This window comes from Marmota monax, unplaced genomic scaffold (genome assembly GCF_021218885.2).
Source record: "Marmota monax isolate L192 unplaced genomic scaffold, Marmota_monax_Labrador192_F-V1.1 WCK01_AAM20220418_F8-fsc00187, whole genome shotgun sequence".
In the NCBI taxonomy this organism is placed as follows: domain Eukaryota; kingdom Metazoa; phylum Chordata; class Mammalia; order Rodentia; family Sciuridae; genus Marmota; species Marmota monax.
Window position 1 is genome coordinate 2,911,688 of NW_026694837.1, and position 24,640 is coordinate 2,936,327.

The 24,640-nt window shown below is 50.5% G+C and overlaps 2 protein-coding genes across 7 annotated transcripts; one reads left to right on the plus strand and one right to left on the minus strand.

Annotated features, from left to right (window-relative positions):
- On the plus strand, positions 1-4,795 carry Dlk2 (delta like non-canonical Notch ligand 2). Its single transcript, XM_046426162.2, has 6 exons — positions 1-184; positions 564-823; positions 1,087-1,150; positions 2,092-2,222; positions 2,677-2,821; positions 3,469-4,795. Exons 2-6 carry the CDS (start codon positions 748-750, stop codon positions 4,202-4,204), a joined length of 1,152 nt encoding a protein of 383 aa, XP_046282118.1. The 5' UTR covers positions 1-184; positions 564-747; the 3' UTR covers positions 4,205-4,795.
- On the minus strand, positions 4,318-24,048 carry Abcc10 (ATP binding cassette subfamily C member 10). Of its 6 annotated transcripts, XM_046426157.2 has the most exons (22): positions 23,860-24,038; positions 23,541-23,729; positions 19,406-20,627; positions 19,061-19,288; positions 18,180-18,336; positions 17,869-17,978; positions 15,614-15,693; positions 14,884-15,055; positions 13,260-13,358; positions 12,726-12,915; positions 11,663-11,740; positions 11,297-11,491; positions 10,697-10,850; positions 10,323-10,512; positions 8,401-8,744; positions 7,907-8,076; positions 7,169-7,329; positions 6,609-6,859; positions 5,560-5,705; positions 5,381-5,478; positions 5,105-5,217; positions 4,318-4,791 (listed from the first exon to the last, which is right to left on the minus strand). In XM_046426157.2, exons 2-22 carry the CDS (start codon positions 23,705-23,707, stop codon positions 4,629-4,631), a joined length of 4,488 nt encoding a protein of 1,495 aa, XP_046282113.1. In that variant the 5' UTR covers positions 23,708-23,729; positions 23,860-24,038; the 3' UTR covers positions 4,318-4,628. The 6 variants fall into 6 exon arrangements, with proteins under 6 accessions (XP_046282113.1, XP_046282112.1, XP_046282114.1 ...); XM_046426156.2 differs by having other exon boundaries at positions 5,381-5,705; positions 23,860-24,042; XM_046426158.2 differs by lacking the exon at positions 7,169-7,329 and having other exon boundaries at positions 6,715-6,859; positions 23,860-24,041.
- Positions 24,049-24,640: the final 592 nt, after the last annotated feature.

The window sequence follows — 24,640 nt, forward strand, 5'->3', positions numbered from 1 at the left end:
CCGCCGCCGCTCGGGGTCGCCTCTAGCCCCAGATTCCCGAGCGCTCGGCTGGCATGGCAGAGGCCTCGGCGCCCGGCCCCGCGGCCAGCTAGGGGCGGCCTCGCGTCCCTGCCCAGCCCCTCAGCGGAGCCCGTCGGATCCGGCCTCGCTCTGCTGCCCGGGACACGCCGCCTCCCAGCCGGAGGTGAGGACAGGGGCGCGCAGGGCTAGGCGCTGTGGGGATTCCAGGCCCTGAGCAGTCGCCAAGCCGAGCGCGCTGAGATAGGAAGGGAACGTGGGAGCCAGTCCTAGAGGGTGGGTGTCGTAGGTGCGGGTAAGGGACTACTCGCTGCCGGGAACCAGGAACAGTCCCTCCTTCTGGCCCCCGCGTTCCCTCAGTGCTCGAGGACGCTTCTCGGTGCTGTCCCTATCCCCGCAAACCCCTCGGTCCCGACCGCGATCCCCATCAGCCCCAGCGATTCCCGCGCCGTGGCCTCGCTTGGCGCTGCCCATCCTTCCTGCAGACCCTTCTCCCGAGTTTCTAGCTCCAGTCGCCTCTCCTGCTCGACCCTTCCCGGTTCCAGGTTCCCGCTACCGGCATCCACTTCTTCTGTCCCGGTGCCCTGCTCCCTCGTCGGCTTTTGTCAATTGGAGCCCATATCCTTGCCGCTATCTCCGCGTCCAGCCGCCTCCCAGCCAGTGCCGTCCCACAGGTGTCTACACATCTGGCCGTCCATCCGTCGGTCCCTCCTGGGGCGGACGCTGACCATGCCCAGCGGTTGCCGCTGCCTACATCTCGTGTGCCTGTTGTGCATCCTGGGGGCATCGGGTCAGCCTGTCAGAGGTGAGAGAGCCACGGGGTTCCAGTCGCCTCCCTGTCAGGCAGTCCTAGCTTGCGCGTTGACCTCTGCTGGCCAGAGACGGCACTGCAGCCACTCTGACCAGCGGACCTGATGAGACTTGGGTCCTCCCTTTAAAGTGGGATGGGTCTGCTTGCCTGGGCCAGACCTGAGTCCACCCAATTACTAGAACCATGAATCCTTTCCCGAGTTCACATTCCAGGAACCTGAACCCGGACTCACCCCCTTCCAAATCAATCTCTTCCAGCGGATGACTGCAGCTCCCACTGTGACCTGGCCCACGGCTGCTGTGCACCTGATGGCTCCTGCAGGTACCTATCCCCAGCACTGCCCCAAACCCTTTGCTCTCCATTTCCCAGACCTTCACACCCACAATCAGGTCAGGCCTCAAGTCAGAGTGCCCAGGGGCTTAAGACCCTACAGTTCACCCTATCACTTCTTATGACATATAAGGCAGACTGGCCAACTTCCTTCCCACCCCACCATTGCCATTGGCCTCACCTCTCTTGCTTTTTCTAGTTTATCTTTCCCAACTCTGACCCAGAAATTCTGAAACACTGCTCTTCAAGACATCTGGAAGGAGACCTGAAGCTTGAGAGCTTGGAAATTGAGAGCTACAAGGAAAAGGGAAGATAAAGAGAGAGGTAGTTTAGGAAAGAGGGGCAGTAACTGGGGAGCAGAACTTGTGATGTATGAGGCTCTTTCTAGATGACTTGAAGCAACTGTTTCACTGAGGTGGAGGGTGAGTCAAATTCCGTAGCAGGGAGAAAGTGGACATAAGAAATGAGCTGAGGCAGGTTGCTCAATGGACTGGGAATGTTTGAGACTACATCTTTGGGAGGGCTTTAAAAAATAGTTGTTTGCCTTGGAATTCAGTGGGAAGACGGCCCTGATGACCTTTCAAGGTCAGTCTTTGCTTAATTGGTTGTAAACACATTAGACATGCCAGGAGTGGTACTGGAGGCATTTATGGAAAGGATCTTATTTCTTCCTCAACACAAGCCTATAAGGTGTATCTTCAATTCTTGGTGAGGACACTAAGGTTCAGAAAGGCTAGACAAAGCACAGAACCAGGACTAGAGCACTGGTTTTGGATACTCAGTTTCTGTATGTGTCCCATGATCCTGCACAGACCTATACCTACCTGAGACAGTTCTGTGTTCCCACAGGGGATGTCATGTGTCCTTCTGGTTTCAAGAAGCTCTGGTTCTGCATCCTCCCAGAACCCTTACCTTGTGCTTCTTCCTCTCAGGTGTGACCCAGGCTGGGAGGGGCTGCATTGTGAACGCTGTGTGAGAATGCCTGGCTGTCAGCATGGTACCTGCCACCAGCCCTGGCAATGCATCTGCCACAGTGGCTGGGCAGGCAAGTTCTGCGACAAAGGTAGGGGGAGGGAAGCTCTTGGTTGGGGAGTTCTTGTGTCTTAGAACATTCATCAGTCTTTATTCATTAAGCAACTATTGTGTTCTGCTTTTAAATCCTCAAATACATGGTATTTTATCCTTTTTGATTTTCTACCTACCTGTTGTAAGAATTTACCCTCAGCATAACCCCATGAGGTTGGAAAGGTTGCTACTAAAAATGGTACTTATTTTACACATGAGGAAACTAAGGTTCACAGAAAAGCTATAGCTTGCCCAGTCAGTTTGAGACAGACTGCCAGAACAAGAGACAGGTGCCTCCTGACTCCGACATCAGTGTGGTTTCCCTCAGTACACCATCTCAGCCTACGGTGTACACACACAGACTTGGGTCCAAAAGGGCTAGCCATGTAGGCCTGGGCAGGTCTGATAACCAGATATGAGGGGTGATCAAAAGCCTTCTGTCTCTTCTCCAGATGAGCACATCTGCACCTCCCAGTCCCCCTGCCGGAATGGAGGCCAGTGTGTGTATGATGGGGGTGGCGAGTACCACTGCGTGTGCCTACCAGGATTCCATGGGCATGACTGTGAGCGCAAGACTGGACCCTGTGAGCAGGCAGGGTGAGTGCTGGGCTTGTGGCAAGGTTACACTAGAATCTGGTGACAGGATGAAAAAGGCAGGACTACAAAGAGCCAGGAGGACTGAGGGTCAGACCCACAGGACCACAATAAAACCCCTGGCTCAGGATTTGTTGTTCAACTTTTTTTGTATCTTCTGAGCCATTTCTTCAATAAGCTATAGGAGCTGGAGGTGTAACAGATAATGTATGACGGCTCTGGTTGGAAGGGTGGGTAAGAGGAGAATGAGGGAACAGAAACTGGCATGCAGCTCTTAAAGATATCCCACACAGCAGCCTTATACCTCTTTGTATGGATGATGAAACAGCCCCACAGGGATGGACTTGTCCTTGTTTCAGCTTTAGGATAAGAGCTTGGGGGGATAATAATAGCACATTTACCCTCAGGCCTGCCTTTGGGCCAGACCCTGTGCTAAATGCTTGACATCTGATTCTCTCATTTAACCCTCACATTGTGAAGCTAAGTACTATTTTTATTCTCATTTTTAAAATGAGATATTTGAGACCCAGAGAGAGTAGACCAAGGTGACACAGCTAGGAAGGGGGGGGGGCGGTGGTCAGGATGCTGACCAAGGCCATCTTGCAGGTGTTAGAAGTTGGTATCAATATCCTTTCCCATCCCCACTGCAGCTCCCCATGTCGGAACGGCGGGCAATGCCAGGACGACCAGGGCTTTGCCCTCAACTTCACGTGCCGCTGCTTGGCAGGCTTTGTGGGTGCCCACTGTGAGGTGAATGTCGACGACTGCCTGATGCGGCCTTGTGCTAATGGTGCCACCTGCCTTGATGGCATAAACCGCTTTTCCTGCCTCTGCCCTGAGGGCTTTGCTGGACGCTTCTGCACCATCAACCTGGATGACTGTGCCAGCCGCCCGTGCCAGAGAGGGGCTCGATGTCGAGACCGGGTCCATGACTTTGACTGCCTGTGCCCCAGTGGTTATGGTGGCAAGACTTGTGAGCTTGTCTTACCTGTCCCAGACCCTGCCACCACGGTGGGCACTCCCCTAGGGCCCACCTCGGCTGTGGTGGTACCTGCTACAGGGCCAGTCCCCCACAGTGTGGGGGCAGGTCTTCTGAGGATCTCTGTGAAGGAGGTGGTGCGGAGACAAGAAGCTGGGCTAGGTGAGTCTAGCTTGGTGGCCCTGGTGGTGTTTGGGGCCCTCACTGCCGCCCTGGTCCTGTCCACTGTATTGTTGACCCTGAGGGCTTGGCGCCGGGGCATCTGTCCCCCAGGACCCTGTTGCTATCCTGCCCCACATTATGCCCCAGCACGTCAGGACCAGGAATGTCAGGTTAGCATGCTGCCAGCAGGGCTCCCCCTGCCACCCGACCTGCCCCTTGAGCCTGGAAAGACCACAGCACTGTGATGGAGGTGGGAGCTTTCTGGCCCCCTTCCTTACCTCCTCCACACCTCAGCCTGGAGTGGTCCTTCCTTGCTACCCCTCAGTTTGGGTATACATACTGAGGGGAGACTTCAGCCTTGTACCAGAAATATTATTTTTTTAATATACAGAATGTAAGACAGGAATTTTATCAAATAAAACTATGAAAATGCACGTGGGCTCCTATGCCAGAAAAACCCACCTCAAGTCACAGGTGCAAGAGGGCCAGAGCAGAGGCCTGATTCTGGGGAAGCCTCAGCACTCTGCCCTCAGGGAGGGATTTCCAACAAGGAACCCAGGTTGCCATTTCTCCTCTGGGGAAGTAAGGGAGGTAGAGCCACAGAGGGAGAAGAAGCAAGCCCTTCCGGGTCACCTGGAGGAGAGAACTCTGGAGGGTACGGTGTGGGGCTCAGGGTCCTCCAAGAGAGGAGGGGCCTCCCTGCTGGCTACTCTGCAGCAGCTGTTGGAACAGTGAGTGGGGCTGGTTACACAGGGCAGAGGGGGAGTCCATCTCCATGACCCTCCCTGCTTGTAGCACCAGCACCCGGTCGGAGTTCAGGATTGTGTTGAGCCTGTGTGGGAGAAGGTGTTCAGTGTAGAGAGCAGAGGACAATGCCCTAAAGGAAAAAACTGATGAGCTGTCTGTCCCTACCCCTCAGGACTTCAGAGATCTGTCCCCACAGGCATTAGTCCCTGGCTCCATGCTGAGGAAGGACTGCAAAGGTCCCTCAAATAATGTGCTACTAAGGGCCCAGAATAGTGTGTGGAAAAAGAGGAGCCAAGACCTATGGGCCCAGATTCTTGGGTTCCTGAAAATACTGAGGGCAGGCTGTGGGTCCATGTCACCATGGCCCTTGATTAGTCTTATTCTGGATACTTGCACACCTGTGAGCAATGGTCAGCACTGTTTTGTTGGCAAAGCGTTTGCAGATGGTCTGCTGGAGCAGCTGGTCTGTCTTCTGGTCCACGCTTGCTGTGGCCTCATCAATGCATAGAACCTGAAATGTATGTTGAGGAAAGGGAGGGAGGAAGGGAGGCATAGGGAGCTATAATCCAGTGCACACCTATAGCGCCTGCAGCCAGCTCTGCCTTGCAACTTCTCTCCAACCCCCTCTTCACCCTGACACATCCCCTGTCTCCTTTCTGATCCTCTCACCTTACCTTGGCATCTGTGAGGAGAGCCCTGGCCAGACACAGCAGCTGCCTCTGTCCTAGGGACAAGCTCCGGCCCCCCTCGCCCAGCTCGCCATGCAGACCACCTGTAAGATGGAGCATTTTCATTGTGGGCCAAACCTCTCCCTGCTCCTTCCCTGCTGCCAGAGTCAGGACCCAGCACTCACCCATGGAGATGATCACCTCACTCAGATGGCACTGTTCTAGGGCCTGCCACAAGGCCCTGTCCTCATATAGGCCCTGGGGATCCAGGTTTTCCCGAACAGTCCCACTGAACAAAAAGGGCTCCTGGGGGATGATAGCTAGCTGTGACCTGGGGGACAAGGACAAGAGATTCAGGCTGGAGATGTGGCCACTTCTGCCGGCAGCACAGGTTTTAACTATGGAGCTTGTTCTTCCAGAAAAGCCTGGGAATGAGACCTGCACACCACCCACTCTGCTTCCCACCCCATCTCCACTAACTGGCCAATCAGTTAGCTATGCACATAGAACTGTGCTGGCACTATGAGTAACACCAAAGAAACCAAAGGCCTGGACTCAGGCCTTAAACAGCCTACATTTCACCGAGGTACAAAAAAATAAGAAAAAACAAAGGCTAAATTGTGTGGCACAGACTCCAGGGACAGCAGTAGCTATGCAGGGAATGACCACAGTAGCTAAATGGGGAGGGGCCCTTCTGGGTGGAGAGGCCTGGAGTTGGATCTTGAGCCAAAACTCAGAAGACAGAAGAGGCAGGGCCAGGGTCATGTGTACAGCCTTAGCATACAGCTTGCCTACCTTTTCCACATCATGGAACTGAAAGAAAATACTAGGTTAACCTAGGGCCAGGGCTGAGGGCTCTGTGGAACAGAGGAGGCCACTTGCGGCATAGGTGGTGTCCAGTTATCCCAAGAACTGTCTACTGAGCTGGAGAGTCGAGGGATATCAGGATCCCCTGGGAAGCTCTGATATAGAAGGTAGTGACTAGTGTCTAAAGTGGAGACAAGAAAGATGGAGCTGGAAATGTAGCCTGGGTCAGGGTGAGGAAGACCCCAAGGCTGCTGGCCAACTCTGCACCTGAGGAGGAGCTTGCTGGCTTCACTTGCTAATCTTCTCCACCTATTCCGATTGACCCTGGCTGTCCTGAGAGTATAGAAACCTTCTAGCTATGCCCTCCTCTAGGTGCCAGGAGTCTGGTTGCCCTCTTCCCTTTTTACCAACCTCCTTCCCCCCAGACCTGAGTTCAGCCAGCTCTAGCTGGCTGGTGTCCATGCCGTCCAGCAGCACTCTCCCCATACTGGGCTCCAGCAGCCGGAACAGCACCAAAAACAGGGAAGACTTGCCAGAGCCCGTTCGGCCTACAATGCCCAACTTCTCTCCAGGTTGCACACGGAAGGTCACCCCATCCAGGGCATTTGGCAGCCCTGGCCGGTACACCAACACCACATCCTGGAACTCCACACTTCCCTGGGTCAGCCAGCTGATGCCCTGCACAAGGGAGGGGGCTCATGAATAGGAGATGGAGGGAAATGGGTGAGATGAAGAGTGACAGTGAGGAGGGGGTTGGAAGGTATACAGAGGGGAGAATAATAAGAAATGGGTGGTCTGAGAAGAAAGATGGGGGAATGGGGAAAGATGGGAGGCTGAATGCAGGAATGAGGGACAAAGTACATGGAGATCATGCAGAGAAGCAAGGGAGCTGAGCAAAAGCAAAGGAGCCTGAGGGAAGGCTGAGGCCTTCAGGAGACCCTGCAGGGATCTGGAGCTCTGGCCTGGGGTGGTGGGGTACCAGCCTACCTGCAGTGGCCGGCCCTGAGGCTCCTGAGGCAGTTCACAGGAGTACTCCTCCAAGCGCTCGACGCTCACTAGCATGGCTTCTGTCTGTGTGAAGCTGCTCACCAGGCCTGAGAGCAGGCCGGTCAGGGACAGGGCATAAGACAGCGACAGGCCCACCAGCCCTGGGGAGAAGAGCACCAGCTGCTGGGGAGGCCTGGACACTGGGACATGTGTGGGAAGTGGGGGGCAGAACAGGAGAATCCCAGCTGTGGATTATGGGTGGTTAAAGGAAGTTGGTAGAGAAGCAGGCAGATGATAAGACCTAGTCAGAAGCATAGGAGGCTATATGCACAGGAGCAGAGTGGTGTAGAGAAGACATAACGGGACTGGGGATAGAGCTCAGCTGGTAGAGTGCGTGCCTTGTGTGCACAAGGACCTGGGTTCAATCCCCAGCATCACAGGGGAAAAAAAAGAGAGAGAGAGAAGCCCTGAGGGGTAACAGGTGGAAGGGGGCAGGATGATATGACTTAGGGGTGGGTACAGGGAAGGGATTCAGATCAGAAGACTCATTCTAGTATAGATCCTACACCACCAGAGCAAGTCACTCCTGGAGACAGTTCCCTCAGCTCTCAAGTGGCAGTGATAATGATGAGACAACCTCACAGGGAACCCCAAATGGGAGGGGGATTTGGTGGGGGGAATAGTGCAGGGTGCTGGAGTGACTTGCTACTGGGGTAAGGATGAAGGGTTGGGTGGTACCTGGGTTAGCAAGGCCTTGCTGGTGCTGCACCAGGGCGATGCCTGCAATGGCACTGACCACTGCCGCCCCCATGAGCTGTAGCCGAATGTCCAGCCACTGTGTTGTGGCACAGGAAGAAAACTGGCATCTCTGGTTTAGCTCTAGGAGTTGCTGGTTTTTCTCCTCAAACCTGGGGGAGACCAGGAGGGAAGTGAGGCCACTCCACTACTATGCTGATCCACCCAGGCTCCTTTACATTTCACCTTCTTCTGAGCCATTTATACACCATAGGCCTCACCTACGGAGGCAGAGAGGCCCATGTGTTCTTTTGAAGGGGACTTGCTCTGCCTCACTTTCTCTTTCTGCTGTTTTCCTCCTTTACCTTAGTACCCTCTCTCCCAGAAGGTCTGGATCCCCCTACCCCACATGCCTCTCTTATCAGGGGTCTATTCACTCCTCCCCACAGCACACCTTGCCCCCTGAGCTGTGGTTGGGAAATGCAGCTGTCACACACCTGTAGGTGGCCCCAGCTGCCCGGAGCACAGGGAGGCCAGCTAAGGTGTCAGCCAGGTGGGTATACAATGGAGACAGGGTGAGGCTGCCCAGGCGCCGAAGCTCTCGTGCCGAGGCCCTGTAGCAGTACTGCACACGGTAGTACATGATGCCCAAAGGTGGCAGCAGCAGCAGCAACCAGGGCAGGCCAAAGCCCAGCACAGCCAGGAGGCCCAGCAGTCCAGCTGCATTGGCCAGTAGGATGTTGAGAAGGAAGGGCAAGCTGTCATCTGCACAGGCCACATCAGAGGAGAATCGGTTTAGGATCCGGCCAGTGGGCGTGGAGTCAAAGAAAGTCACTGGTGCCTGGAAGAGATGGGGTTGGGGAAGAGCAGGGTCTGGAGAAAAAGAGTTGGTAGGCAGCCCTGGGAGAGGTGGGGTGTTAAATACAAAAGGAGCCTGGGGACAGAGGAGATACAGGTGGAGTTTGGAGGAAGACCATCCAGGGTAGGAAACACTCCCTAATTCCTCTGGCCAGTGGCAACCTTATGAGGCCATGTTGGCCATTCCTCCTACTCTAAGCCGGACATATCTACTACCCTTTCAAGATTAGGGAGCTAATATTTATCCAGAAGATAGGGGCTTTGGGCCAGTGAATGGGATCTAGTTAGATGTCAGGAGGAACATCTTGATTGCCCATGACTGGACAGAGTGGTAAGTATTATCACTCAAAGTCACAGTTAAGACCTCAGGCTCTGGAGTCAGGCTGCAACTCAAACTCCAGCTCTGCCACTTAGAAGACACGAGACTCCATGCAAGGGACACATTTATCTCTCAAAGGATCAACTCTTAGTTACTAAAAGTTAAGTGTTATTTTTCTAAATTTTGTGATATTCATGGTATTTATCCATTTTTAAACATTTGTAATTTGCTATGCTTTTTTCATTCCAAATAAATTTTCATGTTTGTTAAAAAAAAAAGAACTAGCCTTGGCCAGGTCAACTCCCAGTTTCCTCATCTATGAAATGGGGATATTGTAAGGTCCTAATAATGATAAGAAAAGACCGTCATAACAGCAACTTTAATAATAACTGCTAAATGAGCACTTATTTCTGCCAGGCAATATCCTAAGCACTTTCCATAAGCTAATTAGTGTAATCCAATACAAGTAAGCAGTAGAATAGATATACACTTAGCAACAGAGATGGATCTTAGAAACAGCCCTAAATAAAAATCGTAAGAAAGAGCTGGGTGCTGTGGCACATGCCTATAATCCCAGAGGCTCTGGAGGTGGAGGCAGGAAGATTGCAAGTCCAAAGCCAGCCTCAGCGATAACAAGGTACTAAGCAAAGCAACTCAGTGAGACCCTATCTCTAAGTAAAATTCAAAATAGGGCTGGGGATGTGGTTCAGTAGTCAAGTACCCCTGAGTTCAATCCCCAATTCCTACCCCCCCAAAAAATTTTTAAGAAATAGAATGTGAACTCTAACGCAGTATTATTTACATAAATTAAAAATAGGCACACATATAATATAGGCATTTTGCAAAATAGACAAAAAAAGATATATATTGAACACAATGGAAATGGTTGTTTATCAGGGAAAGGAGGAGAAGTAGAAATAGGGTATGGAGAAACAAGGGGATAAACAAATGAGACAGAAAAGGGGCCTTGCACAAACTAAAAGGTCAACGCTTCATACTTCAAAACTGAAGTAACCTTGAGGAAGATTCTCTTATTTGCCCCATTTTGCAAATGAGAAACTATAGGTTTAAGTCACTGGATTGGAATCCAGAAGCTACTCTGCTCTGTGGTCTCCCCAAGTCTCAAAGGTTGCCACTGTGCTGTACCCACCTATGAGGGGCTCTTTACTTCTGAGGACTAGGGATGTATGATACTCCCTGAACACAGCCCATGCATTCCCCCACACCCTCTCATCCCCTTACCATGAGGACTCGAAGCAGCAGGCGGTGATGCAGGGTGGCGGCTGCTTGGAGGGTACCTGCTGCAAAAAGCACTGCCCGGAGAAGGGTGCATAGAGAGTTGACACCAGCAATAGTCGCATATACGGTGAGGTAGAAACGGACGTCTGAGGAGCCATTGGGGGCAGCTTTGGGCAATGGGAACACTGGGGTGCTGGGTAATAGGGAGGGGATTATGGTAACCCAAAGTAGGGCCACTCAAGGGGTCCCTCCCCTCCCCAGGCCACTTGTCTCCACCCTCCAGGAGACAAAGCCCCTGAAACACCCAGCCCTCAACCTCGCTTTCTCCCTGGAGGCCACTGAGAGTAACAGGTCTATTCCCAGCCCCAGGTACTCACTAGAGGCTTCCGGGGGAGAAGAGGAGTAGCTGTGCTGAGAAAAGCCTGGGGGACCCTGGGCTGGTGGAGGCCAGCATCTCCTCTGAGCTATTCCTGGCTGCCTTCAGCTGAGAGATCCAGTGGGACAGCCACCAGTCAGCAGCATTGCTTGTGGCTGGATGGGGGTGGGAAGAGGAAGTTGTGAGACTCCTCTTCTTCTGTTCTATTCAAATATCTTCTTCTTCCTCTGCCTTTGACTCTGGTTCCTACCCTCTGCAACCCCGGGGCCTCCCCTCCTTGCCACTATTCTGCATCCTCCCTATGTGAGCTTCTTTCCCAGACCATCACCCTTCAGCTCTGAGAATAGCATGAATTCAAATTTGCAGAACAGGGCTCCTGTGAGGGGCATATCAGAAGGCCCCCACGGAGTGCAGTACACTAGCCCCAGGGACTTTGTCAGAATTGTGTGGGGGGGTGCCTTTTGTCTCAACTGTTGCCTATATTTAGTGAGTCTCTGGGCTTTGTGATGATTAGCACAAGGAGATGGTGGTGACAGGCACCTAGACAATATGGCTGTGGGATGAGGGAGGGGTGGTTAGGGATTCCAGGATTCAGTCTCACCTTGCATTAGGAGCAGAGAGAAGAGGATGGCAAGCGCCAGGCCCTGGCCCACGGCCCTCCAGTATGTGCAGTACACATGCAAGGCCACGGCGCCCTCCTTCTTGCTTTCCTCCTGCAGCAGGCGGCCAGATTCGTTCTGCTCCACCTTTAGCCCTTCCTTTGTTTTCTCTGGGTCCTGTACTGACAGGGCCTTGGCTAGGAGAATCAGGGAGATCATGGAGGAATTAAGCTTATAGGATGATAGCTAAAAACTATACCATTTTCAAACTATTGGTGTCTCAGAGTTGAGAAGGCAGGTTTTGAAAAAAAAATCTCTACAGTGTGACAGTGAAAAGGAAGCCCCTTCCTCCCACCTCTGGGTCGCACCTGAGTCAGGCTCTTGTCCATTCTCAGTCAAGGCTTTGGGTACAGCTTGTACCAATGGGAGAATCTCAGAGGGAGGCCCTGGAAGGTACAAAGGGAGATTAGAGTACGCTGTCAAGTGTCTATACTACGCCTTTCTAACTGTGTACAATCCCACCTTTTTTTTTTTTTCCTGCTGTACTGGGAGTTGAACCCAGGGGCACTCTACCTCCCCAACCGCCCCCCATTTTTTTTTGTGTGTGTGTGTGTGTGTATGTGTGATGCCGTGATTGAACCCAGGGCCTTATGCATGCGAGGCTGGCACTCTACCAACTGAGCTATATCCCCAGTTCCTTTTTAAATTTTGAGATAGGAACTCATAAATAGCCCAGGTTGGCGTCAAACTTATGATCCTCCTGCCCGAGTCTCCCAAGTTGTTGGGATTACAGGCATGTGACACCGTGCCCATCTCCACCTCTTTCTTTGGTCCTCCCTAACCCATCCTAGTGGAATGCTGCTCTGTGTCCCCCTACACTCTGAGCAGGACTCAGCAAGTCCATCCCTCTGCACCCAGAGTCCAACCAGCAGATGGACAAATGAGAAGAATCAGTCATGCATGAGCACCCTGATCAGGTGCAGCTCTTTGTTGCAGAGCTTTTCAATTCCTGACACTCAGTTCCTGATATTCCAGTTGAGCCTCATTTCTTCCTGTTACTCTCCCAGTGAACTTGCAGATGGTCATAGCCCTCTGGATATATAATCCTTCCATTTTTTTGTTTGTTTTCTTTACAAAAATGCTGTTCTGAACTCAAATGCTTTCTCCTCTCTTGAAAACAGAATGTCCTGAGATTCTAGGTCTCAAAGTTCCTAAGAGCACTCAGTCAGAAAGTCCCTGAGTCCCACATCTGCTGGCATTTCACCAGTACATGCCTCTTCCCTCCTGTTCTGTGAAGGCAGGAGGAGGTGAGACCCGGACTCAGGCCACACATGGAAGGGGCGGGCAGCATGGTCTGTACTTGAAAATCCACCTGTCTCTCTTCCTTCATCACACACCTCCCTCACCTGACTGGCTCCTGCCCCACATTACCAGCCCGGACAAGGTGCCCAGCCTCCATAAGCAGCACCAGGTCAGCCCTCTCCAGGAATTCAGTGCGGTGGGTGCACAGCAGCCGTGTAGTGTGACTCAGCACTCCCAGGATGCACTTGTGCAGCAGGTGGTTGGCCACATCCGCATCCACAGCAGCCAGGGGGTCATCAAGAAGATAGAGTGCTTTCTCCTAGAAAGAGGCCAGGTCCAGAGGCTCTTGAAGGCCTGGTCTCACAGCAGCCAGAGAAGACAGTTGACAGCAACTCTAGGGTCTATCCTCAGAGTTGTAGGGAAGGAAGTGAGACCTGAGTGTGGACTTCTCTTAAATCAAACAACACCAGAGACCCATGGCCAGTCTCTGCCTCAAAGTTGCAAAAGGAGGATGGCATGGCTAACACCTCATGAGCATGGGGTAGGGGAGGAATGTAGGTGTCGATGTCAATGAAAATATTCTTATCCCCTCATTCAGTCAAGCTCCCAAGGCTCTGGATTGCTTCCACCTCCCGGCCCTTGAGACCCTGTCCTTGAATTTACCTGGTATACAGCACGAGCAAGAGCAATCCGGGCACGCTGTCCCCCACTGAGGGTCACACCCTTCTCCCCAACCTCTGTCTGGTCTCCTGCAGGCAGGATCTAATGAAACAGATACATCAGTGGTCAACCAGCTCCTCAAATACCTTCTACCCTGTTTCCTGTCCCTTTGTAGGCTCCTTTGTAGGAAAGAGATGACAAGCATCAAGACAGCTAGGGAGTTTCAGATTGGATTTATACTTGGGATGAGTCAATCAGTAGTGACAAGCCATATCTCCAACAATATCTAGCATTTAATGAACACCTATTATGTGCTTAACACTTTATAAACATTATCTCATTTGAACCCCACAGGGGAAGGACACAAACCCAGATTCTTAACCACTGCGTCATGCTTACTACCCTACCTTTTAATTTTAATATTTAATTAATTAATTTTTTAAAGATGGGGGTCCTCACCAAGTTGCCCAATCTGGCCTTGAATTCGTGATCTTCCTGCCTCAGTCTCTTAAGCAGCTGGAATTATAGGTATGCCATGGTGCTCAACATTATCCTTTTTTTCCCTTTTAATCTTGCCTTTTTAACAGGCAAGGATGATGATGGGTCAATCTGATGTGAAAACTTTCATAGATTTTCAGAGAAGAAATGTACCCTGATCTTTCTTGTGGCCTCAGGAGTGGACTACTAAGCTATGAGGTCCCCATAACCAGAGGAAACACTTGTGATTCATAGATGTTGAGTCTTTTGACAGAAAGGCTTGTTATTTGTCTCTTTTCCCAGTCCCTAGAACAGCACTCAGGACCCAAGAGACACTGGGAAATTCTTAATGTAGAATCAAATGAAAAATGAACACAGGATACACCATGGTCAATGTCATGATTCTCCAAAGTCATGCTGTTCTAAACCCGACTGCTTTCTTCTCTTTTCTCCTTTCTCCAGGGAAGTTCCATATTTATCTGGGAAAGTGGTAATGAGTCCTGGGATAGACATGGCAGTTGGGTGGAGAGGTCATGGGAGAAATCTGGAATCTCTTTCCTGATAAACTTGGTACTCTGGGCTGGGGATGTGGCTCAAGAGGTAGCGCGCTCGCCTGGCATGCGTGGGGTGCTGGGTTCAATCCTCAACACCATATAAGAATAAAATAAAGATATTGTGTCCACCTAAAACTAAAAAATAAATATTAAAAAAATAATAATAAACTTGGTACTCTGAACTGGAGGGATGTGGGGGAGGGTGTTGAACTTAAGGGGCTTGGCAGGCTTCCCTAGGTTTCCAAATGAGACCTTGACTCTTCTAAACCTTTTAGTGGAAGTGGGGAAGGCCTCCTGAATTGGAACCAGTAGCCAGACCGGTGCAAAGCAGAGCCTCATAGGGAACCCTTGCCTAGCCCCTTCAGGGATATGAGGGGAAGGTGCTTTGTTAACACCCACCTACCATCACCCCTGTGGGCCCAAGGGGAAGCAGGAACCAAGCAGCTGGACCCTCTGAGAGAACCAGTCTGAGGACCAGTCCTAGATAAATGATGCCTGAGTAGAAACAAACCCTTTCCAAAGAAGCAAATTTCTAGTTTAAGTGTCAGAGACACAGGAGGAAGCAGGCAGCAAGAGTTTCAAGGACAGGTACTCACGCTGAGGTCCTCGTTGAGGGCACAGGCCTCTAGCACCTCCCTGTACAGCTGGGTGTCAAGTGTCTTCCCAAAGAGGATGTTGTCTCTGATGGTGGCAAACTGGATCCAGGGTTCCTGGGTGGCCAGGCCAAAGCCCTTGGATAGCCCCCACACTGCCACCTGCCCATGCAGCCTGCAGAGAGTCAGGTCAGCAACATGGGGACTAGCTCCCCACTGGGTCTCACCATGCCCAGCCTCTGCCTCCCAGAAACTTCCTCATACAGCTGCCTTCTACACAAGGTTACCCTTAGTGTTACATGACTGAGTTGATGCCCTCTGAGGTTGAGGGGTCCTAATGACGCTATCAGCCCATTCTGGCCTGGGAAGAAAGAAACTGCTCTTTGGCTATGGGCAAGCAGCTACCACGTCTATGTGCTCTGGAGCTCAGAGAAGAGTGGGGCACCACACTGTACTCATTCTCACCTGAGAACCACATTATCTGAAAGAACAGGTGACATTGGATAGTTTTTCTATCTTTTTATGGCACTCTGGTGTGTGAATGATGACACAGTTGAATTCCTGACAATTCAAACGCCTTCCCTTTTCCAGACTAAAAACTCTTTCAGGAAAGGGGTCATATCTTGTCCTTTTGGTACCCCTGGCCCCCAAAACGCTGTCTGATACTCAGCAGGGGCTCAGTAGGTATTTCCTAAAGGAGAGCAGAGGACAGCAGACATGGGAGGTCCATTACCTGTGCAATTCCCCAGCAATGGCAGCCAGCAACGAGGTCTTTCCACAGCCTACCTTCCCCACGATACCCACCAGCATACCCTGCAAAGAAATCAATCACAGTCAGTACCTGCTGTTTGCAGAGGGAGGACAGAGGGGTAGTGGTAGGGGTAGAGCCTCCCTCTTGAGGCTCTAGGCTGTTAATTCTCCCACTTTTTTGAGGCTTCTCTCTAGGTCCTAGGTAGTGTGCAGGGAAAAGAATTTTCCACTTCACAGGAGAAGTGCACTCAGGGCCTGCCTCCCTGTCTTATCTAGAGAAGCAGGTTTACATGCTCCACTCAGAGTTATTCTGTTCCACAGGCTGAGTGAAGGTCCTCTGAGGGGGAAAGCAGTTTGCCAGAGAGAATGAGAGGAAACTATCTTAAGAATTCCAGGGTACACTCCAAGGCAGGCATCCCAGAATGGGTAAGGGAAAGACTAGAGAGGCTTTGGATCCAGGCTTTGGATCCCTGCTGGACTGCTAAACCTTCCACCAGATTTCCAAAAACCATGGGCAAAAAACAGTGATTTGCATAGGTGTCCTTTTCTGTGATTTGAGTTTATATTTTGTTCTCTCTTCATTTCTTAATTGTAACATACATTCAAAAAGCTATCTTCCTGCTCAAAAAGAAGAAAAAGATCCTTTAGAAATGGGCCAGGGTCTTAGAAGCTCCTTTTTATATTTTTGGTACTGGGGATTGAAACCAGGGGTGCTTATCAAGAGCCACATCCCCAGCCCTTTTTATTCTTATTTTGAGACAGTGTCTCGCTAAGTTCCTTAGGGCTTTGCTAAGTTGCTGAGGTTGGTTTTGAACTTGGGATCGTCCTGCTTTGGCCTCCTGAGCTGCTGAGATTACAGGGGTATGCCACCATGACCTGCTTCAGAAGCTCCACTTGTCTGTGATGCCCTATAATGCCAGCCAGGGTTGACCCATCTGCAAATGAACACTAGACTCATCTGTGACCTTTCCTGGGATTGTGGGATCAGGTCCCAGAGACAGCTTCTCCCTCTTGCTGGATGCAGCCTGTAAATGGGAGGGCTCTCTGCAGTCACACCTCTTGCCCAATGGAGAGTAGGTCCACAGAGAGAATAAGGCAAACACACACAGCAGCAAACAGAAGAGAAAAAACTCTGCAAGTTGAGGCCTGGTCCTGAACTGTTTCTAAGATCTGGTTGCATTCTTGTCTTTGGATCCTGCAATTCATCTCTATATCCTTATTACAAATTCTTGTTTGCTTAAGCTAGCTCCAGTAGGTTTCTATGACTTACATATTAAAAAAAAAAAAAAAAGTCTTAACACAGTAGTAAAATTCCTTTGAAAAATTCCAGCCTTGTCTTGCCTGAACTAAGAGGGAAAACAAAACATACAACCCAAGCCAGAAATGTGAGCCAAATGTGGTGTAGGCAATTCAGCCATCACTGGAGAACTCTGGGTTGAGCTATGAGGCAAGGGGTTGGACAGAGGTCAGGAGAAAGTGAAAAACTCAGGACTGGGATGAACAGGAGCCACCTTTCTACCAGAAATTTTCCTGTTGTAAGCTCTTAACTTTGACTATGTAGAATGCCCAAATCATAAGGCTTAACTACTTTTCACTAGACTCAGTAGAGGCTCATCTATCCCCTTTGTAAAATCTTTCATTAAAGGGGTTGCTGGGCCTTTCCCCCAGGCCCCCAGCCTGGGGAGATGCTGAATAAATTGTGGGGTCCATTCTGAACTCTGCAGCCAGTGAGGGACACAGGGAAGCAAAAATACCCATTGGTCTGGACTGGGAGGATGTGAGCTGCCTAAAGACCACGGAGTGGTATAATTACTCTGGAAAACTGTGTGTAGGGAAGTGAAATCCAGAAATGAGGTGTTGCTCTATACAGTGGCACATGCCTAAATTCTCAGGGACTCAGGAAGCAGAGGCAGGAGGATAAGAAGTTTAAGGCCATCCTCAGCAACTTAGTGAGAATCCTGTCTCAAAATAAAAAAATAAGAAGGGCTGCAGATATAGCTCAGTGGTAGAGCATCCTGGGTCCAATCTTTACGACTGCTAGAATAAAAACAAAAGCAAAATAGATGAGGTGTCATCCCTTAGACTGGAACCTGCTCATCAAACTCCTCCACTCCTTTCCTCAACCATTAGAGCTGAAAGGACATCCAGCTATGATTGGCTCAGCCCTTGTTTATTTGTCACTGAGTCCCCATGTCCCTCATTATCTGGGGACTCTCCCAGGATACTTCTCCAACAAACCTTTTTCACTTCAAGGTGACTAATAAAGGTCTCCTGGCTAGTTCCAGCTGGGTCCCAGGAAAACAAGGCTTCATGCAACTCTAACACTGTAGATGGCTCTGTAGGGGGATCTGAAAAGACAAGAAACCACTTATCTTAGGATCCTAGTCTACCATCAACCTGCCTGGATGGGAAGGGTATATAGGGGGCATGTCATCTGCCCTCATCTACCTGCCAAAAGTAATTCAATCTCAGTCTGGCTCCGCTCTACCCACCCCCCACAGCATCTATGTACAGTGCCCAGGTGGTTACATCCTACTGCTTCCCAATACCTGAGCTGTAGTATGCCTGGGGATTGTGATTTGGAAGGTCAAGGAAACGCTGGATCCGCACCAAGGACACTTTGGCCTCCAGGAGGCCATTGATGACCCAAGGGAAGTTGTTGAGGGGAAAAATGAGCATGCGCACCAATGCCAGGGCTGTAAACACCTGAGTGGGGTGAAAGGGGAGAAGGTATCACCCAAAGCCTGGGAACTACCTAAGAGCCTGCTTTTCTGAAGGCCCTGTGACAGGTCTATGGAAGAAAGAACAGAGTAGGAGAGCTAAGGGGTTGACTGGGGAGTCCTTGAGTTACAAACTTCTCTAGGGATCCAGGTTGCATTTTTGTTGGTGTTTTTTTTTTTTTTCTTTTTTTTTGGAGGGGGGAGTGGTGCAGGGGATGGAACCCAGGACCTCATACACTCTTAAGCACATGTTCCATCACTGAACTCCACCCTAGCCCTCCAGGCTGTATCTTTACAGATGCCCAGGCCCAGCTCACTCGAGACCTCAGAATTTCTAACTGGTAATAACACCTGGCCCTGACCAGATCCAACACTGGATTATGGATTTTTTTTCCCCCAAGGTCATTAGGCTGAGGATAAAGGGATCTAACTGTAAGCCTGGATCTGACAGGAAGTTGCAGTAGAAGGAAGAGTAGAGGAAGAAAAGGAGTTCCTCCACAGAGGGAAGGCTTATATCTCCAAGGTCTCAAAAAAAAAAAAATCACAGTGTCCCCTTGGCTGAGAAGGGATGAGGCAACCAGGGAATCTTCCTTCTTTCTTTCAGAGCCAGCACTGAGGGCCTGAACAACATCTCCACTCTACCGCAGTCTCCTCGCCACTGCCTTCCCCTGTGCCTTCCTAGAGCTATCCTCTCCCTTCTCAGCCCTCACCTTGGTAGCAGTGAGCTGGTGCCCCATAAGGACATAGGTAATGAAGATGATGATGGCGATGACAACCGGCAAGGCGGCCCACAGGTATACACAGGCTGCGTCCAGGTATTTGATGACTCGGAGTCTTCCCAATTCTCGAGCCCGGTAGGCCTCAACTCGGGCCCCCAGTGCCTTCTCCCACCCAAAGAACTTGATGACTCGAATGCCACTTAGCAGTTCTGTCACAAGCTAGAGACAGGGGATAAGAGAGCAGTGTGAAGTGAAGACACTGCTCATGTGTCTGCTCCTCTGTTTGGATGCTAGGTGGGGTCAACAGATGGCTGAGTGATCCTAGCAGCTCCTCACCTTAACCCGTGCATCCTTATGCTGTAGCATTTCCTGGTTGCTGGCCATGATGCGGGTAGCAATCACTTTGTTGACAGGTACCAGCAGCAGGGCCAAGACCAGACCACCCACAAAGGCCAGGCCCACCTGGTTGTACAGCAGACAGAGAGTGATGGCCAGCTGCAGGGGCAGGCCCCAGGCCTCATGGAAGCTGCTGGCAAAGTTTAGCAGCCGCTCAGAGTCAGTGCCTAGTAGGTTGAGGGCCTCCCCAGCAGGAGGACGACTGGGCCCCAGCTGTAAAGTCTTGCAGTATAGGATGTTCAGCACAGCCCCCCGTGCCTGCAGTGTCACCTTGCGTACCTCATACCCATACTGATTCTGTAGCACAGCACCCAATACTGCCCCACTAGCTAGCCCAAGGGCATAGAGCAAGCCATGGCTTAGTGGCTCTTGCCCTTCCTCCAGGAAGCCCACCAGCAGGGAGAGCAACAGAGGCCCTGAGAATCCCACCATGGTTCCCACCAGCTTGAGCAGTCCAAGTGCTAGGTAATGCCGCCCAAAGGCTCCATATAGGGCCCTCCACAGCCGGGCACCCTCCTGCCAGTGTGCCTGAAAGGCCCGGGCCAGGTAGGCTGGATGCAGCCTGCGAGGGAGATGGCAAGTGTCTTGGGGCTGCCGGAGCTCTCCCTGGGCCCCACGGGCCAGCAAGGGTGCTAGCCAGGCATAGGAAAAGCGTGACAGCCAACTCTCCCCATCTTCAGACACCTCGGGTTCCTGATCCTCAGAAGACAGGAAGGGCTCTTGAGTCCAAGGTTCTTGTGGCCCCCTCGGGGCTGCCCAGCCCAGTCCATAGGCCAAGATTGCTGCCAGCTGCAAAATGAGAAGACAGAGACGGGCCAGGGGACCTGGGAGAAATGGGGGCAGCAATGTGCCCTTCTGACAATGCCAGAGCAAGGTCAGCACTAGGGCTGGAGCTGGCAGGAAGGCTGCCAGAGCTAAGGTCAAGGGCCCCCGGGTGAGGCCATGAGGGGAATGAGCTAATGTCCACAGAGCCAGGCTGTGGCTGAGCCAGGCCATAGCTGCCACACACCCTGCCAGAACCTCCAGCCCTTTGGGCCCCGGGCCTGCTCCTGGTGGCAAAGCAACTGGAAGGAGATCAAACAGCGGGAAGATGGAGAGTAGGAAAGAAGTTGCAATTCGGAGGTACCAGCCAGGATTGCAGGGTAAGTTGTAGTTTGGATTCCTGGGAACAAAGGGGAAGAGAGAAAAGAAGGCATGTCATGGCTCAGGGCCCAGACATGCCCCTCACCTACAGGGAATGAACTTCCTCTCCTGCCTTGCACATAGTATCCTTACATCCCCCTCTGACTTCACCTTGGAACCCAGGGCCTTGTCTCCCAGGAAGCCTTCCCAAATTGACCCATACCATTTCAGAATTCATTCTTTCACCACAGGTATTAACAATTTTGAGTTAAGAATGTACTTACCATGAAGGCTATAATTAGAAAAAAAAATGCAAACTTCCATACGAATAACAGTACCAGATACAATATTTATTTTTATAAGTGTCAACCTGCTAGGTGCGGTGGCACATGCCTGTAATCCCAGTGGCTCAGGAGGCTGAGGCAGGAGGATCTCAAAGCCAGCCTCAGCAATTGTGAGGCACTAAGCAATTCAGTGAGACCCTGTCCCTATTTTATTTGTTTATTTTTATGTGGTGCTGAGGATCGAAACCAGTGCCTCACACATGCCAGGCAAGTGCTCTGCCGCTGAGCTACAGCCCCAGCCCAAGACCCTGTCTCTAAATACAAAAAAGGGCTGGGGATGTAGCTCAGTGGTCAAGTGCCCCTGAGTTCAATCCCCAGTACCCTCCCCCCCAAAAAAGTATCAACCTAAGATTATCCTTAAACTCACCTAAAACATTATGAGATAAATAAAAAATTTTCTTACAAACAGCTTCTATATTCTAATAGAAGAGCCTAAATATTATAAAGCCTCAGAATATTATATTATTTGTCTTTCTACTAATGGTAAAAAGGGATTTGGATTAATTTGTGATTCTTTTAGCTGAAGAAAAATGGCTTTTCAGTTTTGTCTCTATCTTCTGGGCATAGAAAAATGTTTTTTTTTTTTTATTTGAATAATCAAAGAGTCCACATTAATAATCAATAAAGAGCCTGGCGTGATAGTGCACACCTATAATCCCAGTGGTTCAGGAGGCTGCAAAATGAGAAGACAGAGTAGGGCCAGGGGCCCTGGGAGAAATGGGAGGATCACAAGTTCAGTAACGTAGGCACTTAGCAACTCAGCAAGACCCTGTCTCTAAATAATACATAAAAGAAGGGCTGGGAATGTGGCTCAGGGGTTAGACACTCCTGTGTTCAATCCTCAGTACCAAAAAAAAAAAAAAAAAAAGAATCAATAAAGGAAAACAAACCTGCAGACATAATATCAGAATGCCTTGAAGGTCATATAAAAAGAGGACTAAGTATGCCATGCCCTTTGTTAGCAGAGCTAGATTACTGAAAATGTTTCGCTAGAAACTAAAATACTTTGGGTTTTCTTAAATGTCCCCCAAATGAAGTTAGATGGAGGGGTTTTAGATTGGAATCAAAATCAGCCTCTAAAGTATGGGGGAAGAAAAAGAATGCAGAGCTCAAGGTCATTTTAACCAGTCGCCTATCCTTGGGCAGGTCTCTTTCCCTCCCTATCTCACTTTCCTCTTCGGTACAAAGAGCAATGAGGAGCAACACCCAAAGCTCTCCCATCTCCTTTCCTGAGATTCCAGATCTCTCTAATCTTTATCAGCAAAGCACAGATAGGTGAGTGAGTGACAGCCACAATCTCAATTGAGTACAAGATGGTTTTTCTACCTTCTCATTATGTGAGTTCCTAAAGAACCATGCCAATTTTTGTTTGCTTGTTTTTGGTACTGGGAATTGAACCCAGGGGTGCCTAGCCACTGAGCCACATCCCCAGCCCTTTTTGTGTTTTATTTTGAGACAGGGTCTCGATAAGTTGCTGAGACTGGCTTTGAACTTGTGATTCTCCTGCATCAGCCTCTGAGCCACTGGGATTACAGGAGTGTGCCACCAGGCCCCCAATTTTTTGTTTTGAGATGAGAACTCAATGCGTTGCACAGGATGGTTTTGAACTCCTGGGCTCAAGTAATCCTGTCCAAGTAATTGGGATTTACAAGTATGCACCACTGTGCCAGGCCAAGACTGTGCCAATTTTTAATAGTGCCTTCTCTGAACAAGCAGTGGAAGCCTGTGCTGACTAATCTGCTCTAGCTTTTTGTCTTGTTTCATGTAAGAGACAAATCAGAATTCCTCCCCAACCAAGCAGGTCTGCTGCTTTTCCTACCAAGGAAGGGATTCATCAGTTTCCTAATTCCTCTTAGATAGAGACACTTTTCTCTCTATCAGAGTAGGAACTCCCAAAGGCTGAGATCAGACTGCACTCCTGCTTTTTCAGCATCCAGAGAGAGACTACCTTTGGCTGTCTGTAGTGATCCAAGAACAAAACACAAAATCAAAGTGAGTCTAGCACCCACACCTTTCAGTTCTAAACCTGGGAAGCCTTAAGGTCTCCTCTGCAGCTGAGTCTAAATATGCTCTTCTTAGCCTACTAATACTGAGGTTGCATGGATAGAAGTAGTAGAAACTTAAACACAAGTCATCCTTCTTGGGCTGAGAATGTAGCTCAGTGGTAGAGTTCCTGCCTAGCATGTATGAAGCCCTAATTTGATCCCCAGGATTGCAGTTAAGAAAAACACACACACACATACACACACACACACACACACGTCATCTTTCTTAGAACACTGTTCACCTAATTCATGTCAGTTGTATTTGGGTATCTTAAAATCTACAACAGGAATTTCCCCCATGCATTAGGCCTTTAATATATACTAAGTACTGCACTATACGTTTAAATGCATTATTTAATTTAACCCTCTCGACAATGCTGAGACTAAGAGAAGATAGGTAATTTGCCCAAGAACAGCCACACTGCTAAGTGGTAACACTTGAGCTTTTACTTCTGTCTTACTCCAGAGATCTCGCAATTCTGGTGACACTGAGGGGAGATGTGGGTTGCGGGTTAAGTCTGTACACACACACTGGACAGAAATCTTGCAGCCCTCTCTACTCACCGCGGGGTGCCCAGATGACAGGCACTGAGCACCGCGAGGAGCGTGTGGGGAACGACGCTGAGCACCAGCTGGGTGAAGCAGTGGCCCGTGGTGTTCCCCTCCCACAGCGGGAGTGGCCGCGCAGTGCTGGTGCCGCACAGCTGAGCCACGAACCGCTCCACGGACATTTCACCAGAGCGGAATGCTGAGCTAAAAACCAGGAAAGAGAGCTCGTCCAGGGACACGTCCCAACCGAGTTTCCCCGCCCTGTCCCCGCCCCTCTATCCTGACCCTCCCCTCACTCCCGCCCCAGGCCAGACCCCGCCCACTCTCGCGGTACCTCAGAGGATAAAAAAGAAATTTCACTTTCCAGAGTTGGCTGATTTCTGGTCAGGTCCGCTACTCAGCCCAACTCTTTCCACTCCTGTGACTGTCTTCCCCCAGTGATCCGGAACCTCAAACCTAAAGAAGTTGCTTTCCGCCGGATTTCGATACCTCAAGTACAGGTGGATGGAAAAGAACGTGCTGGCTAATCAGGCTTCTCGGGCAGGCTTGGCGGGCGCCCCCTAGCGTTGGGAAGACTTACCAGATCGTGTTAGCTCCCCCTTGGCAGGGCTTCTACGCGAGCTTGCGCACCGCTTCCTCTTGGTGCGGTTTCTGTACACGTGTTCCGCTGCCATCCTACCGTTGTCCGGGCCTTGCGTGTGGGCTGGTCTGTTACCTAGCGGTTCATTTTATACCGTCTCACTTGGAATATTCGCTCCCATCCACCCACTGCTTACTAGATGGCACAAGCATTTCACTTAAATGTGTTAGAGTCTATAAACAAGTCAAAATAACACCTGGCATTTTGCCAGGGGAATGTTAGAGTTCCTAAACAAGTCTGGATGGTGCCTGGCAAAATGCCAGAGGGAGTGGTTTGAGAAGTAACAAAAGCCAGCCATTAAGTGTGGAGATTCCTTATTGGTTGACTGATGTATCTAGTTTATGCTAATTAGATAAGCTTTGTGGAATGTATAAATACCGCTCCTGTCCTGCAATAAACGGCTTCCACTCCTGCTGTATCAGTCTACACAAGTTGTTCATCACCCCCCACACACACACACACACCCCGTTATTTT

Excerpts from the sequence above, each read along its gene's own strand:
- Dlk2 (XM_046426162.2), top strand. The coding sequence starts at position 748 with ATGCCCAGCGGTTGCCGCTGCCTACATCTCGTGTGCCTGTTGTGCATC. Across the intron at positions 2,223-2,676 it reads AGGCAAGTTCTGCGACAAAG|ATGAGCACATCTGCACCTCC; the intron begins GTAGGGGGAGGG and ends TCTCTTCTCCAG. Across the intron at positions 2,822-3,468 it reads GGACCCTGTGAGCAGGCAGG|CTCCCCATGTCGGAACGGCG; the intron begins GTGAGTGCTGGG and ends TCCCCACTGCAG.
- Abcc10 (XM_046426156.2), bottom strand. The coding sequence starts at position 23,707 with ATGTCCGTGGAGCGGTTCGTGGCTCAGCTGTGCGGCACCAGCACTGCG. Across the intron at positions 11,492-11,662 it reads TGGACAAGAGCCTGACTCAG|CCAAGGCCCTGTCAGTACAG; the intron begins GTGCGACCCAGA and ends TGATTCTCCTAG. Across the intron at positions 6,860-7,168 it reads CTCAGGGCCGGCCACTGCAG|GGCATCAGCTGGCTGACCCA; the intron begins GTAGGCTGGTAC and ends TCCCTTGTGCAG.